At 43.9% G+C, this 12,784-nt stretch overlaps 2 protein-coding genes across 2 annotated transcripts in view; both read right to left on the bottom strand.

Moving 5' to 3' along the window:
- Positions 1 to 422, bottom strand: part of RRAGC (Ras related GTP binding C) — a 24,543-nt gene extending 24,121 nt beyond the window's left edge. The window contains exon 1 of the mRNA XM_009284720.2: positions 127 to 422. Within this exon, the coding sequence (XP_009282995.1) occupies positions 127 to 141 (15 nt within the window). The 5' untranslated portion in view covers positions 142 to 422. The remainder of the gene's footprint in view (positions 1 to 126) is intronic.
- Positions 423 to 2,954: 2,532 nt separating this feature from the next.
- GJA9 (gap junction protein alpha 9) lies at positions 2,955 to 6,131 on the bottom strand. The gene has a single exon (XM_009284721.2). It carries the CDS (start codon positions 4,740 to 4,742, stop codon positions 3,180 to 3,182), a length of 1,563 nt encoding a protein of 520 aa, XP_009282996.1. The 5' UTR covers positions 4,743 to 6,131; the 3' UTR covers positions 2,955 to 3,179.
- Positions 6,132 to 12,784: the final 6,653 nt, after the last annotated feature.

The raw sequence follows: 12,784 nt of genomic DNA, 5'->3' as shown, positions 1-12,784 counted from the left end.
CCCTCCTCTCCGCCGCGGAGGCGGCACAAAGGGCCAAGCCGGTGCCAGTCCGCGGCCTACCCCTCCGCGCAGACGGCGCGACAAACCATACCGACCCCACGCCGCCACCGGCTCGCTCCCCCCTACCTTGTAATGCGCCATCTAACCCTCACCGCGCCTGCACCCGGCCGCGCGCCTGCGCTCTACTCTTTTACGGCGCGAGGGCTTTCCAGCGGTTACCACAGCGACGGCACAGCTGCAACGCCCTCGGCCTCGCCTTGCGGGGGCGGGCGTCCGCCGCGGTTGCAGCGGCATCTCGCTGCCCTCGTTCTCTCGCAGGGGTCCTCGCGGCCCCCCTTGTCGCCCAAAGAAACGCCAAAGCCGGCGCTGCGCCCCCTTCTCCTAGCAGCTGTGGCCGTCGTCCCGCTCCGCCCCGCACTCTTCGCCAGGTACGGAACTGCGTTTCGGGCCCAGCGGTTCCGGGGCTCACCTCTGCCGGCCAGTGCCGTGCCGCCGGCGGGCCGGAGGGCGCCGCGATAGGCGGCCCCCGGGGCCCCCCGGTGAGAGGGCGCGCTGCCGCAGGAGGAGCCATCCGGACCATGGGGCGGTGGAGCGCGTCCGGTCGTGAGCAGGGCGGCACGAGCAACGTCTAGCGTTCACTGTGTCTCCGAGCGGGAGTGCGGTGCTGCGCCTGGTATGGCGCCGAGCGGTGGAGTGCCGCTGCGCCGGGTATGGCGGCTTTCGGTTAGATCAGTTAACTGTCGCACTCGTGGCTTGAGTAGTAACTGGAACTGACTGAAAAATCGCAGGAGGAGAAAGTTGCCGCAAGCTGCAGCTGCAGAGCTACCTACCCAAGGGGCTCTGAAGAGTTACACACGGTGAAATCTTCGCATCGAAAGGAAAGTTTTTTGCCTTAGCCTGTTTTAAAAAACGGAAGCGATTATACCGGTTTCTCTTTGTGAAACGCTGTGGTATCTACTGACTGATAAAATCTGTTTATTATAAAAATAAGAAAAAGAACCAACCGAATAATCGTGCACCTGTGATGTTAGGGTCTTCCCACACTTTTTCTGCACGCTTTTCTGCAAAGTCTTCAATTTTCACTGGAATCGTTACACATTTCTGTTGGCAGGGTGCTGTGATGAACTAGAATGTTTGACACTGTGATGAACTAGAATGTTTGACACGTGTCCACACAAAAAAAGTTAATAAAAATCCTTTGTCACCAGCAGAAGAACCAATTCTTCTGTATCTTGTCTTGAACCAACAGAAGTGCAAACATCATATCCCATCTGTGAGCATCTAAATGCTAATTTTCTATTATTTAAGACAGTGGGAGCGGAGCGCATTAAATACTAGGCTTTTTATTACGGAAACATTAAATGCAAAACCTGCATTAGCACAGTTATCACCCACAGAAACTTACGCATCAAGAAATGCAAGAATTAAAGCCACAGTAGTAGTATTAACTCAGCTAAATCACGTTATACATTTATATACGTTCCTGTATATTACACAATGTTAAATTTTACAGTGTAAGCAGAATTACGTAGGGCCGTATTTATGTATACATGTAAAGAGATACTAGAGGTGAGAAGAATAGCTGCTGGAGAGAAATCTACAGTGAATAGTTTTAATAGTATTAATGCATATGTCTTACGTGGACAGGGCCAAATTAATGCTGCTGCTGCTGCAAGCAAAAGAGCCTTTTAGGTTTTCTGGCTCCTTTTTTTCCTAATATTGTACAGCCTTCAGCCAATGTGAAACATGGCTGGCTTGTAAGCAAAATGATAATGCACATTAAGAATTTAATAATGCCATAACATCGTGACGCTACATCTCACAAATTATTTTTCCAGTACACGTACAGTAAGTCAAATCCACTAGTAAAAAATGCACACATACACACTAACGCATCCCAGATGTGACCACCTCGCCAAGTATTTACAGCCTGTCGGTGCTGTGCGACTCAAGTAAATGTATTTCATCCATAGAAGTCTTGATTATAAATGTAACATAGTATTTTGTTCATCTTTCCCTCCTTTCTTATTTCAAGATGTTTCATGGAACTTGCCTTACACCATATGAACTGGACCAGCAAGTGGGTGAATGTCTTTTATTCGTTTTGTTACTCCCATTAAAAGCATAAACGGATATGCTCCTTCTAAACAATTATAAGCATTCTTTGATGTAAAAGTTTGTCAGAACTCGGGGGACAGATGGACCCCGTAGTATCCAGAAAAGGAGTAGTTTTGCAGTTTGATAAACTTTTATATGTTTTTTGACATTGTAACTGAAAGTAGGAAGGTACTACCATTTTTTCTTTTTCCGTTTTATTTTTTTTTTTTAACCATAGTAAGCCTTCCGGTTTGTGAAATCCAAAATTTCTGATTAATAAATTTCAGTAACTTGTTTTCTGATTAAAAAAAAAAAATTGCTAGCTTATTAGTGTTATGCAAAATCTCAAAATTAAAGCTCACAACTCATTTGTAATTCATGACGCTTTAAAAATATAATAGTGTATTTAACGGTAATAGTATAAGATAAGAGATTCGCTCTGATTTTTCTGCTGAGGAAGTCAGTGTAGATACAATGAAAAAAAAGTGTACTGTGGAGTCAAAGAATTAGTGATACATGTATCAAATGTTTTGTTCTTTTTGTATTTAACACAGTTCAAACAGTGGAATATGTTTGACATTCTGCTTTCAGACAGCTATCAAATGTCTGTTTGAATTCTCAGAGAGATTAAGCAGAAACATATTTACCCATAATTAATTTCTCCTGAGAGCGCCAGTGCCATCTTTAGCCTAATTTCATTTACCGGTCTTCGTAAAATATATTGTTAGACTGTAAATTTTGTCTACTACTTTTATTCGGTTTAAATAGTATCAGCTGTGATTTTATGCCTGACTTTTCCTAGTATGTGGTCTTATATGATGTATGTTTTCCTTTTTAGCTGGAAGGGTAGCGTAGAAGTTTATATGCTGAGGTCTAAGCCACCCTTTCATTACAAAGGAAGAAAAGAGACTGTTTAAAAGTTACTTAGCTAATATTCAAAGGGCTACACAACTTTTCTATCTATGTGAAACAGCTGGTTAAAGTTGAATGATTTAGCTACCCTTATACATAGGTCTTGCTTACGTCACAACATTCAGTAATTATCCCAGCATTGACTAGTGCAATTCACGGGTTAGCTCACACTATATTTGAAGATCAGTGGGGGCACGCCTGCTGCTGGCGTTACTTGACAGCGACAGTCGCCTAGACAGAGAGAAAGGCTTAGGACTATCGCAGTTTCTACTTTGTTTAGATTCTGAGCTCACCTCCCCTGTAGAGTCAGGAGTGTTTGGTCGGCTAGAATTTTTTACGTCAGCATTGTAAGGAGGTTGGGCTTTGTTTGCACTGAAACCGCTTTGTCTTCTGTTGCTGTTCTTTGGAAGAGAATTTGTTGAAGCTCCTGCACTTTCAACCATTGCCGAGCAGTTCCAAGACGAACCGATTCCATACTGTCTTCTGAAACCGGTAATAGGAAAAGTTGTATCGGGTTGCAGTGAAGTTTGAGATGGCATTTCAGCAAAGCTTCTCAAGCACGTGCTCGAAGCTGCATCTGCATTCTGAGTACCAACAAGGAAATGTTTCTTTTCAGCTTCTTTTTGAGCATCGTGCACTTCAGTCCCAAGCTCGCCAAGCAAGGCTTCATTATTATCTGTGCTAGTATTTTGAGTCTGATTGTCTAAAGCGTTTGTAGCTGGCCTCTTCTTTGGCGATTTATTTTCCTGATTGCGATGGGTGTAATTGCTGCTGCTTTCTGTACGGTTATTTTGCACAGACTGAAACATGGGAGGAGAATTTAGAACCGGGTAGGCAGCAGCATCAGTTTGCTTTTCCATTAAAAAGGTATAACCGCTAAGTGCAGAAGGAAGAGTTTTTTGAGGGGTGGTGGATATTCCCAAAGAAGAGTGTGGTATCACAGGGTATTTCTTAGATTTGTTTATGTAGAAATTGTCAGGGTCGTCCTTGTTTTTATTCTGCCCGCAGAGTCCCATTTTAATTTTTCGGAATCCTAGGTGGATAATTTCTAGGATATTTAAAAGCAATGATACAGTCGCTATTGATTGCATGAATAATATGAACACTGTCTTTTCTGTTGGTCTAGACACAAAGCAGTCAACTGTGTTTGGACATGGATCTCTCTGACATTTATAAAGGGGATCTAGATGAAAGCCATAAAGAAGATACTGCCCGATCATAAAACCGACTTCCACTGCAGATCTTGTGAAAATATGTATCACGTAAGTGCAGAGCAAAGAGCCTCTCAGGGGTGCTTTGTTTAGCTTTCTTTGATCCAATTGCCGGAGTTCTCTCTCCAGCCTTTTCCGATTTTCGGTCATTTCTAATTCAGTGCTTTCGAGTTCCACTCTTATCTGAGCTTTCTTTTTTTGCCTCTCTTTTTCCAAGGCTCTTAGTCTGTATAAGGCATGACCCATATACACCAAGGAAGGCGAAGACACAAATATAACTTGCAAGACCCAGTATCTTATGAGAGAGATGGGAAAGGCCTCATCATAACACACATTTCTGCAACCAGGTTGCTCGGTATTGCATATAAATTCTGATTGTTCATCATTCCAAACGTCCTCAGTTGCTACTCCGAGGACAAGCATTCGAAATATGAAGAGGATCGTTAGCCAAATCTTTCCAATAATAGTGGAATGAATGTGGACCTCCTCTAAAATGCCTCCAAGGAAATTCCAGTCTCCCATGGTTACTCTGCCATCTTAACGCTAAAATGTACGAGAGAAAAAAGTATCAAACATTGTAAAAGCTGCAGTCCTTCCTTAACGCATTTCGAAAAAAATGACACTGGGAAAAACCATGGTATGTCACATTGTAACCATGGCAACACGACCCACTGCTCATTGATAATCTAGGTATTATTCTCTCTCATCTACAAGACAGAGAAGCGCATCATCCGCCCGTGTCTAATTTATCAGTAAAAGATATCCTGATAAGTACATCACTATGAGGTATTAAGCACCATCAGTCTGCATCAAATCAGTGGAAACTAAGGTGCCTGACCTGTAGTAGGATTTTAAGAGCATTATGCGGTCTGTTTGAACCATCATCCGATAGCAGTGTGAGAGCGGTATGTTTATATTTAGGACACTTACGAAGGTAGAGGAATACTTCCCAGTCCTCCTTTTTGGATGTTCCGAGCCCCAGGTCGCAGCTGAAGTTACAGGAATGTCCAATTACTGTTTTGCAGTGAAAATTGGTTATACAAAGGAACTCGAGAGGGAATAAAACATCCCACTAAAATTGCATTGTTAAATTAAAAACTATGTTTAAGCATATAATTTGGCACAGACAAGTGCTTTTTGTTTGCGGATGTCAACGATAAACAAATAAGTAGAATCACCGTAATCGGTCCAGTTTCCTCTGATCAATGATACCTGCATTTGAAATACAGAATAGACTGCATAAGTGTCAAGCGTTGCTTTGGCCCCGATTCTGTGAAAAATAAATTATTTATGCAAAAATTCTCTACCAGCATTTTCCTAAATGATTGTCATCTGAGTACAGATAAACTGGTAATATACATGTGTAATCACACATCTCGCCTTTCTTTTGTACGTTTGTTTCTTTCTCCGTTACAGGATACTACATTGTGGACAAGATTTAAAATTCCTTTTCAGTGTTTATGTTATTGTATACGCTACCAAAATTTTTTTCATGTGCAGAGATAACCAGTACGTCTGTAGATTTACCTCTTCATTGTATGTACGGTACAATTCAATAAAATTCAGGTATACTAAAACCAGAATAATCTGGGGGGAGTTTAGGATAAAGGTGGTTTAACACAGTGTTTTCTGTTGAAATGGGATTCATTTTCACCCTGTAAAACAGGATTGTTAAGAAATCAAATGGAAGTTGCAGTCTTACGGCCACAATACCGATGACTATAGAGGAACCTTTATGTTAAGGCAGCCTACTAAACATGAAAATACTCTTGCAAATCGGTATACAAATAGGCAAGTTAGACATTTTTTAAAGATAAACAAATTAAAAATAAATGGAAAATTAAAAATAAAACGTACCTTTCTTTACAAAAACATGTAAAATTAAAGATCTGCGGCGTCCAATAAAAAGTTACAACCCCTGCCATCTTCCGTCCGTGTGAGTAAATTTCATACTATAAGCAGTTTATTTCGCTACAGGAGCAAGTGATGGAGTACAAGCTTTGCACATTGAATTTATATTTGCTAGGGATGGAGGGAGGAGAAAATCAATCTGTTGTTCAGACTGCTACCGCTCCAAGCATAATTTAACTACAACTGGTGAAAGAATCTCATTAAAAAAAAGCTAGAAATGGAAAATCTGCAGCTCTAACTTCCTTCAGATTATCTTCCCTTTCACCGCTCCAGCACCTTCCAAGTTTTAAGAACGATCTCAGCCTCGGACAAACAGAATAAAAGAAAACTTTCAGACTAAGTTTTAGTTTACGTATCTCAGTCGCAGCAAAGTCTCGGCTTGCCTATGCAAAAGTGGAGATGGTAAATCCTCCCAAATACTACCATTGTAAATTTCTGCAGACAGTCTGTTCTCCTGGAATGGCTTAGCACCACACTCCTGATGTAAAAACCCAATGGTAGTACTTTTGGCCCCTCCAAACTCACTCCCTCTTCACAGACAGCATCTGTCCTTATAGTCTACGATTCTGCACCTCTCGTTTATTCTTCTTATGCCATCTCACTTGTCATACTGACTTCTTTAAAACACCCCTGAACGTGGCAACTGTTTTACGCCATTTTCCCCATCCACATAATTCAGTATTTCTTTTTAGGAGCAAGTCATTATCATTCCATTCTAAGTGTCGGACATACTAAAGATGTCAGTCATTCTTCTTGATAGTGATACTTACGTATAGCCTGTAAAAACAGACCAAGTGACACAAGTCCCCTTTTTATCCCAGGCCTTCAGCTACCCCTCCGCATTACCTCAGCAGGAAGAATACCAAGAAAAGGATGAAATATTTTCCAGTGTAAAAGAGTGCACAAACTGCCTAGTCTCAAAGAACAGGGATTTTCTAGTTGTTTAGGAACGCAAGGGCCACATATATTCAATGATATAATTGTTCACGGGTTACAACCTACCGTTGTTAACTTTTTCTTTTAAATTCCTCCCTTTCCTATTCCTTTCTTTACATGAGATGGATTGTTGCAGCAGAGTCACCCTGTGACTCTGGTGAATAAATGGGTTTGTTCTACTGAAGAACGTGCTTACTTACGGTAAAAGATTCGGTAAAGCTATACACTATACATCCTCCCCATGTCAGCACGCGGCAGAATTGGAAACGGAACCCACGGTTGCACCTGTACTCCACAAAGTTACCATCCTCTGTGTCTCTCTAGAGGAGGATAAAGATGGAGCTACTGGAGCAGAATGAATACTCCCTATCCAAAACTTCACTGAGTTTAAAAAAGAAAAAGTTAATGTGGAGGAGGAGAAAGTGGAAGAATGGCAGCGGAAGTTCTACAGGCTAAAGGTACACAGAATCATAGAATGGTTTGGGTCAGAAGGGACCTTAAAATATCGCCTAGTCCAAAGCCCCTGCCGTGGGCAGGGACATCTTCCGCTAGACTGGGTTGCTCAAAGCCCCATCCAACCTGAGTTTGAACGCTTCCAATGAGGGGGCATTCACAACTTCTCCGGCAACAGTTTCTCACCACCCTCATCATAAATAATTTCTTCCTTTGCTTACATAAAGATTCTAAGAGTAAATGCTACCTTTAAAAAGTCCACCTGGCACTCGGGGATAGATCGCAGCTTGTAAACCGAGCTGATGCATGAAAATTATTTACGAGAGCTTAAAATCTACTCAAATTTTTTTTTAGCTGATCGGACTGCTACAGTGCATTTTGGGGACCGATGGTAGGCTGGGGAACACCCTTTCAAACACTCTAAACTTTAGGAAGTGCCTGCAAAAAAATGTTGGGGAGAGGGGAGGGAAAGAGACCTCATTTTAGAAAAGGAAAGACGGGGAAAGACATATGCTTGCTTTGTGTACAAAGATTGTCCTGGAGCCAGCATTAGCAGCAGAATGGCCAAGGATACGGCCTTATTAGGCATGCCTGGTATTAATGTGTAACTCCGCTGCTAGGATCAATATGCGTTAAGAAGTATATCTAGCACTATAATGCTCTTTTAGATGATGCTCCTCAGCACCCTGCAAAAGTGTATTGCTGATCCAAATGTCCTGTATAGGATAAATAAACTTCCTCTGCTGAGAACTCTAAAAAGCTAATCGTTATCTTTTAATTTTGGTGCTGAGGATCAGTCAATAGGTCACGTCCGATTTCATAGTTAAATGACAGCTTGCCTGGAAGTATTTGACCATTTTGGCAAGCTGTCAGCCTACAGCCAGCCATTTCTATTAAGTACTTAAAGCAGGTTTCTAAACATACGTCTCTTCTATCAAGTACTTAAAGTAGGTTTCGAAACATTTTTCTGCTATTGGTGAAAAAAATTCTAAGTCTGTTGAAGTGGTCCACGAACCCCCCCACCCCACCTCCTGCAAAGATGCTGAAGCTTTGTTTGAAAATCCTAAGTGTCTGGTGAGACTGAACTACAGTGGCTGGGGATCTACTTGTTCTGTAAAAGATCGATGTAAGACGAACATTTAATGATTTGCATATAATGTTCCGTGATGCATTATCTCATTTAAAATGGTATTTCAGTCAAACGACAACTTGACAAGTCAGGAGGGAAAATGAATTTGAGCGCCAATGACAATTTATAGCGCTGATGCTGCTCTTGACCTTAGTCCAGACATTTTGCAGATGTGACTATTTACACAAACTGTCATACCAACATGCAGCGTTTAGTAACAAAATACTTAGTGATGTAAGGAGAGAATACTCATTTTTCTTCCAGGTCTAGAAGCTTTTCATCGGTGGTGGGTTTGCTGCAAAGCATCCCCCAAACTTTAACGACTATATTATATTTTATTAGCTCAGGGTCAAACGCCACAGAAATCATTCAATCATGGAAATATTCTCTGAAGATCAAGACCTTTTCATTCCTACTCATCAATAATGTGCACTTTATGTGTACAATTGATTTTTATTTTCTACTGTATTTCTCTGACCCACAATGGCCAGCTACATAACTAGAGGCACAAACATCAGCAATGTGTCCTACGGGCTTTCAGGGTAACATGGTAACGTGGACTCGCTCCCATAGTTTTCTTTCAGTAGTGAAGTTAGGATCACAAATGATAAACTGCAATAATGAGAAATTTGGACAACCATACTAATTGATATTGTCTTTAGGACCGCCAAATCCAGTGTTACTGTGTTTGAAGGCAGACCAGAAAATATCATATAAAGACCAAGGCACACGCTCTTCACGTTCGTCTGTTTTCTGTGCTGGCTTATAGATTCGCTTTTGATTGCTAAGATATGCATGCAAATCAGTAGGTGCAGATTTGTGTTTTCGCTTTCCTGAGCAAAATTTCTGAAGATGCCCTGGCATTTATCCAAAAGTTTTAAGGTGGTTTTTTGGTCACTAATTAGATAGCGTGACACATTTCCACTTGGGACTTCCCTTTTCCACACGCAAGTTCTTCACTATGTTGAAAAGAGCCTCCTGTAAAGTAAGCAGGATGTTCGTACTCCCCAAATGCTCCATTCCAAGACGTTTACAGAACGCTCAAAAACAAGTTTCTTGCTAATTAGGAACTGATTGTGTAGAAATTTGGTACATCTGAGGCGAAAACATTTAAATTGCATCCTTACAACCGAGAAACATCCAATCGGACGAGCCTCAGCACCTTTAAAGAAAAGGTAATCGCTTTTCCTTGAAAAGAATGTGAGCGATATGCCAGTTGGTTAGGTAGCTCGGACTGCACATGTTCATCATATGGGTAATAGGCTAAAAATCATAAAAACTATTTCCTCAGTTGAAATGTTTTACCCCTGTTCTGGGCGCTCTGTGAGAAATTCTCCGGTTAGTCTTTAGGGTGAGATTTACTGACCTGAGGAAACAGGTTTTGACACCCTGTTAGCAACCACAGGAGGAGAGTTCCTGTTTGTCACAAATGCTTTTCTCTCTCTTCAGCAGGTACCGGTTTCCTTAAGAAGAGGCTGGTTGGTTGTAACAAGCGTCACCGGCTCTGGATGTTTGCCCGTGCAGCTCTGAGGACTAAAAATATCAAGTTATTGTCCCTAATGCAGATGAACTGGTTCTTGTGGGGTTGCAGGTAGATTGGGTGGAAGTGCATTTTTGTTAAATAATTGGGATTGATTCATGCCTATGGTCATGTTAGTACAATGGCTAAAACCAAGCTTATAAAAAGCAACTGTAACATGTTCCTGGTGTCTGTCTGCATGTTCTGCTGAGATTCCTAGCGAGGGGCAAAACATTTTGAGCTGCAAGCAAAAATTCCATAGCTTCTCTTTATCAGTTTCCTGCTTATATGCACATGGGTGTTTATTGTTTAAAACGGAGGGTTTGGAGTTTTTAATTTACTTTTTTTTTTGTTCAGGGATTGCTGTTGAGGGTTTCTCACTGAATGGCTCACAGTTCATTACTTTATATTGTGGGGCTCGGTATTTATCAATCAGCGTTTCCAGTTCAGTCATTTACCAATCACGGCGCAGGATTTAAAATCTAACCTTATCCAAAATTTTAAAATCCCCAGTAACCGTTTGGGTTCCAAGATTTGCAGTTTATCACTTCTGGATTCAGAGTTTATAGCTTAAGGATTTCGACCTTTTTATTGAACAGGTAACAATAAGCTGTAAGCCCTGAGTCCCAAACAGTAGGCTGCGAACCCTTCTTTGTGGATCGTAACTGTAATGTACCAGGGCTAGTGTTTGTTACGATCCAGTAACAAAGGCACTTAGATTCCATATTGGTTAAATTTCCATTTATTGACGCTAATGCTAGAAGGAAAAAGAGGATAGTGTAGATATTCATACATCCCTTCAGATGCTGGGAACCCCAACTTGTGCAGAATTGGAGGGACTTCTTATCAGGGCACAGGTGTTTCTCCCCCCCGCATCGTGTCATGTGTCATACCACACCCCCCAGTATTTCTCCTTACAAATATGCTGTTTGTAGGCCCCATTGTAACCCAGAACACCTAAAGAGAGGTAACGCAAATCACTACCGGTCACCTTCTTAGCTGCTCCCATCTGCCTTCCGTCACACAGAGGTCATTGTCTGTGCTGGCCCTGCAGAGCCTGCAGCTCTGCGGTGCTCAGCCGCTCAGGTTGTCTCATCCTGCGTGAAATAGGAAAGGGAACGAATGTGATCTGGAACATGAAAAGGGACAAGTATAACACTTCCCTCCTCTTTTTTTTTTTTCAGATGAACTGCCACAGCTGTGAGCCCAACTTAAAGACGAGAGAATATGTTCATCAACCAAGATGATGAACACAAGATCCGAGGTATTTCTGCCTCCCAAGAGAAGCGCCGTTTCCTTTGGCAGGGAAGGCGGCACCTGCTTTTACAGATTGTCCTCATGAAAGGAGCAAGCGTGATCTACTGCTGCTGTATTGGGCAATATAAAGAATTAATGGGATCAATCACTGGGACGATTTCTGTGTTGGGGTGCCAGGAGCGATGCCGAGATGCTCCCTGACATCAAGGCGATGTGCTGCGCCTGGATGAAAATGAACCTGACCTGAACCGAACAAAGCCCTCTGGCTCCAGGGGGCTGGAGGCGGCTGTGACCCCGAGCTATCCAGGGGAAATACCCGATTCTGGGATTGTCCAAAATCAAGCTGTAATGCATCCCCCTGGGGACATCTAACATTGCTGAAGGAGAAGCGTTAAGCCTGGAAACGCATCGCCAGCCTGGCTACGGCTCATGCTGAGCACAGCCATGAGCAGCTGATGCTGCTACCGCACAGCCCCAGCCAGCAGCGCAGAAAGCCACGGTGTGAATCGCCACCCGAGCAGAACCGTCACACCGTGCAGGAGCATCAGCAGCCGCCGCGAGCGGACAGAGACACGAACCCAAGCTGTTCGCTTTGGGCACAGGACCTGTAACGGAGCCTCCTGCAAACACGCTGCAGCACCCTCACCTTCACACCCAACCACCTGTGTGTTTCCAATTGCATCATTAACAGCACCGACAGATCCGTAGCACAAAGTGTGCCCCACCGCACGCTTTTCTGCCAGCGTTATTACCATGGACAATTACCTGTGGGACCAAGAAGAAGCACCGGGAGGTCCAGGCGACCAACGGACCGACAATGTCCCCAGCAGCGGGTTTGAGGAGCCTGCATTTCCCACAGCACAGGCACCTCCTCGGCCAAAGTCCGGCATCTTGACGGCAACGGGCAGTGATGCAGCATCCCCCGGCCTCGCTGGCTGACAGATTCCCAGCCAGGAGCGGGTGCCGGTCCTCAGCCAGAGTCCGAGGCCAGGGGCTGCCCCGTCACGGCTACCGACCCCCACAGGTACGAGTCACCTGCCCCAGCGGGGGTTCGTGGTACCAGCCTGGGAGAGCCGCTGGGAGGTGACGGGGCGCCAGGGCCGGTGTCCCCATCCTCGTCGCCGCACGCGTGGCTCCTCTGGCCCCAGGGCTCGCGTCGCGGGGCTGTAACACGCGGGAAACGGGGGGTGACTCGGCGCTGTGGGGAGAATCAGCCTGTGGGAAAAACGGGAAACCGGCATCACCTTCCCCTCCCGCGGCTCCCCGTGCTCGTCACCCTCGTCTCATCTCTTCCCCGGCCTGCCTCCCTGCGGCACCGCCCCGTACCCAGGGCAGCCCTGCCCCGCGGGCCCCCGGGAC

The sequence above is a fragment of the Aptenodytes forsteri genome, unplaced genomic scaffold (genome assembly GCF_000699145.1).
Source record: "Aptenodytes forsteri isolate BGI_AS27 unplaced genomic scaffold, ASM69914v1 Scaffold7, whole genome shotgun sequence".
Classification (NCBI taxonomy): Eukaryota; Metazoa; Chordata; class Aves; order Sphenisciformes; family Spheniscidae; genus Aptenodytes; species Aptenodytes forsteri.
The sequence above is the reverse complement of the archived record's forward strand: the minus strand, read 5'-3'. Positions and strand labels throughout refer to the sequence as shown.

Excerpts from the sequence above, each read along its gene's own strand:
- GJA9 (XM_009284721.2), bottom strand. The coding sequence starts at position 4,742 with ATGGGAGACTGGAATTTCCTTGGAGGCATTTTAGAGGAGGTCCACATT.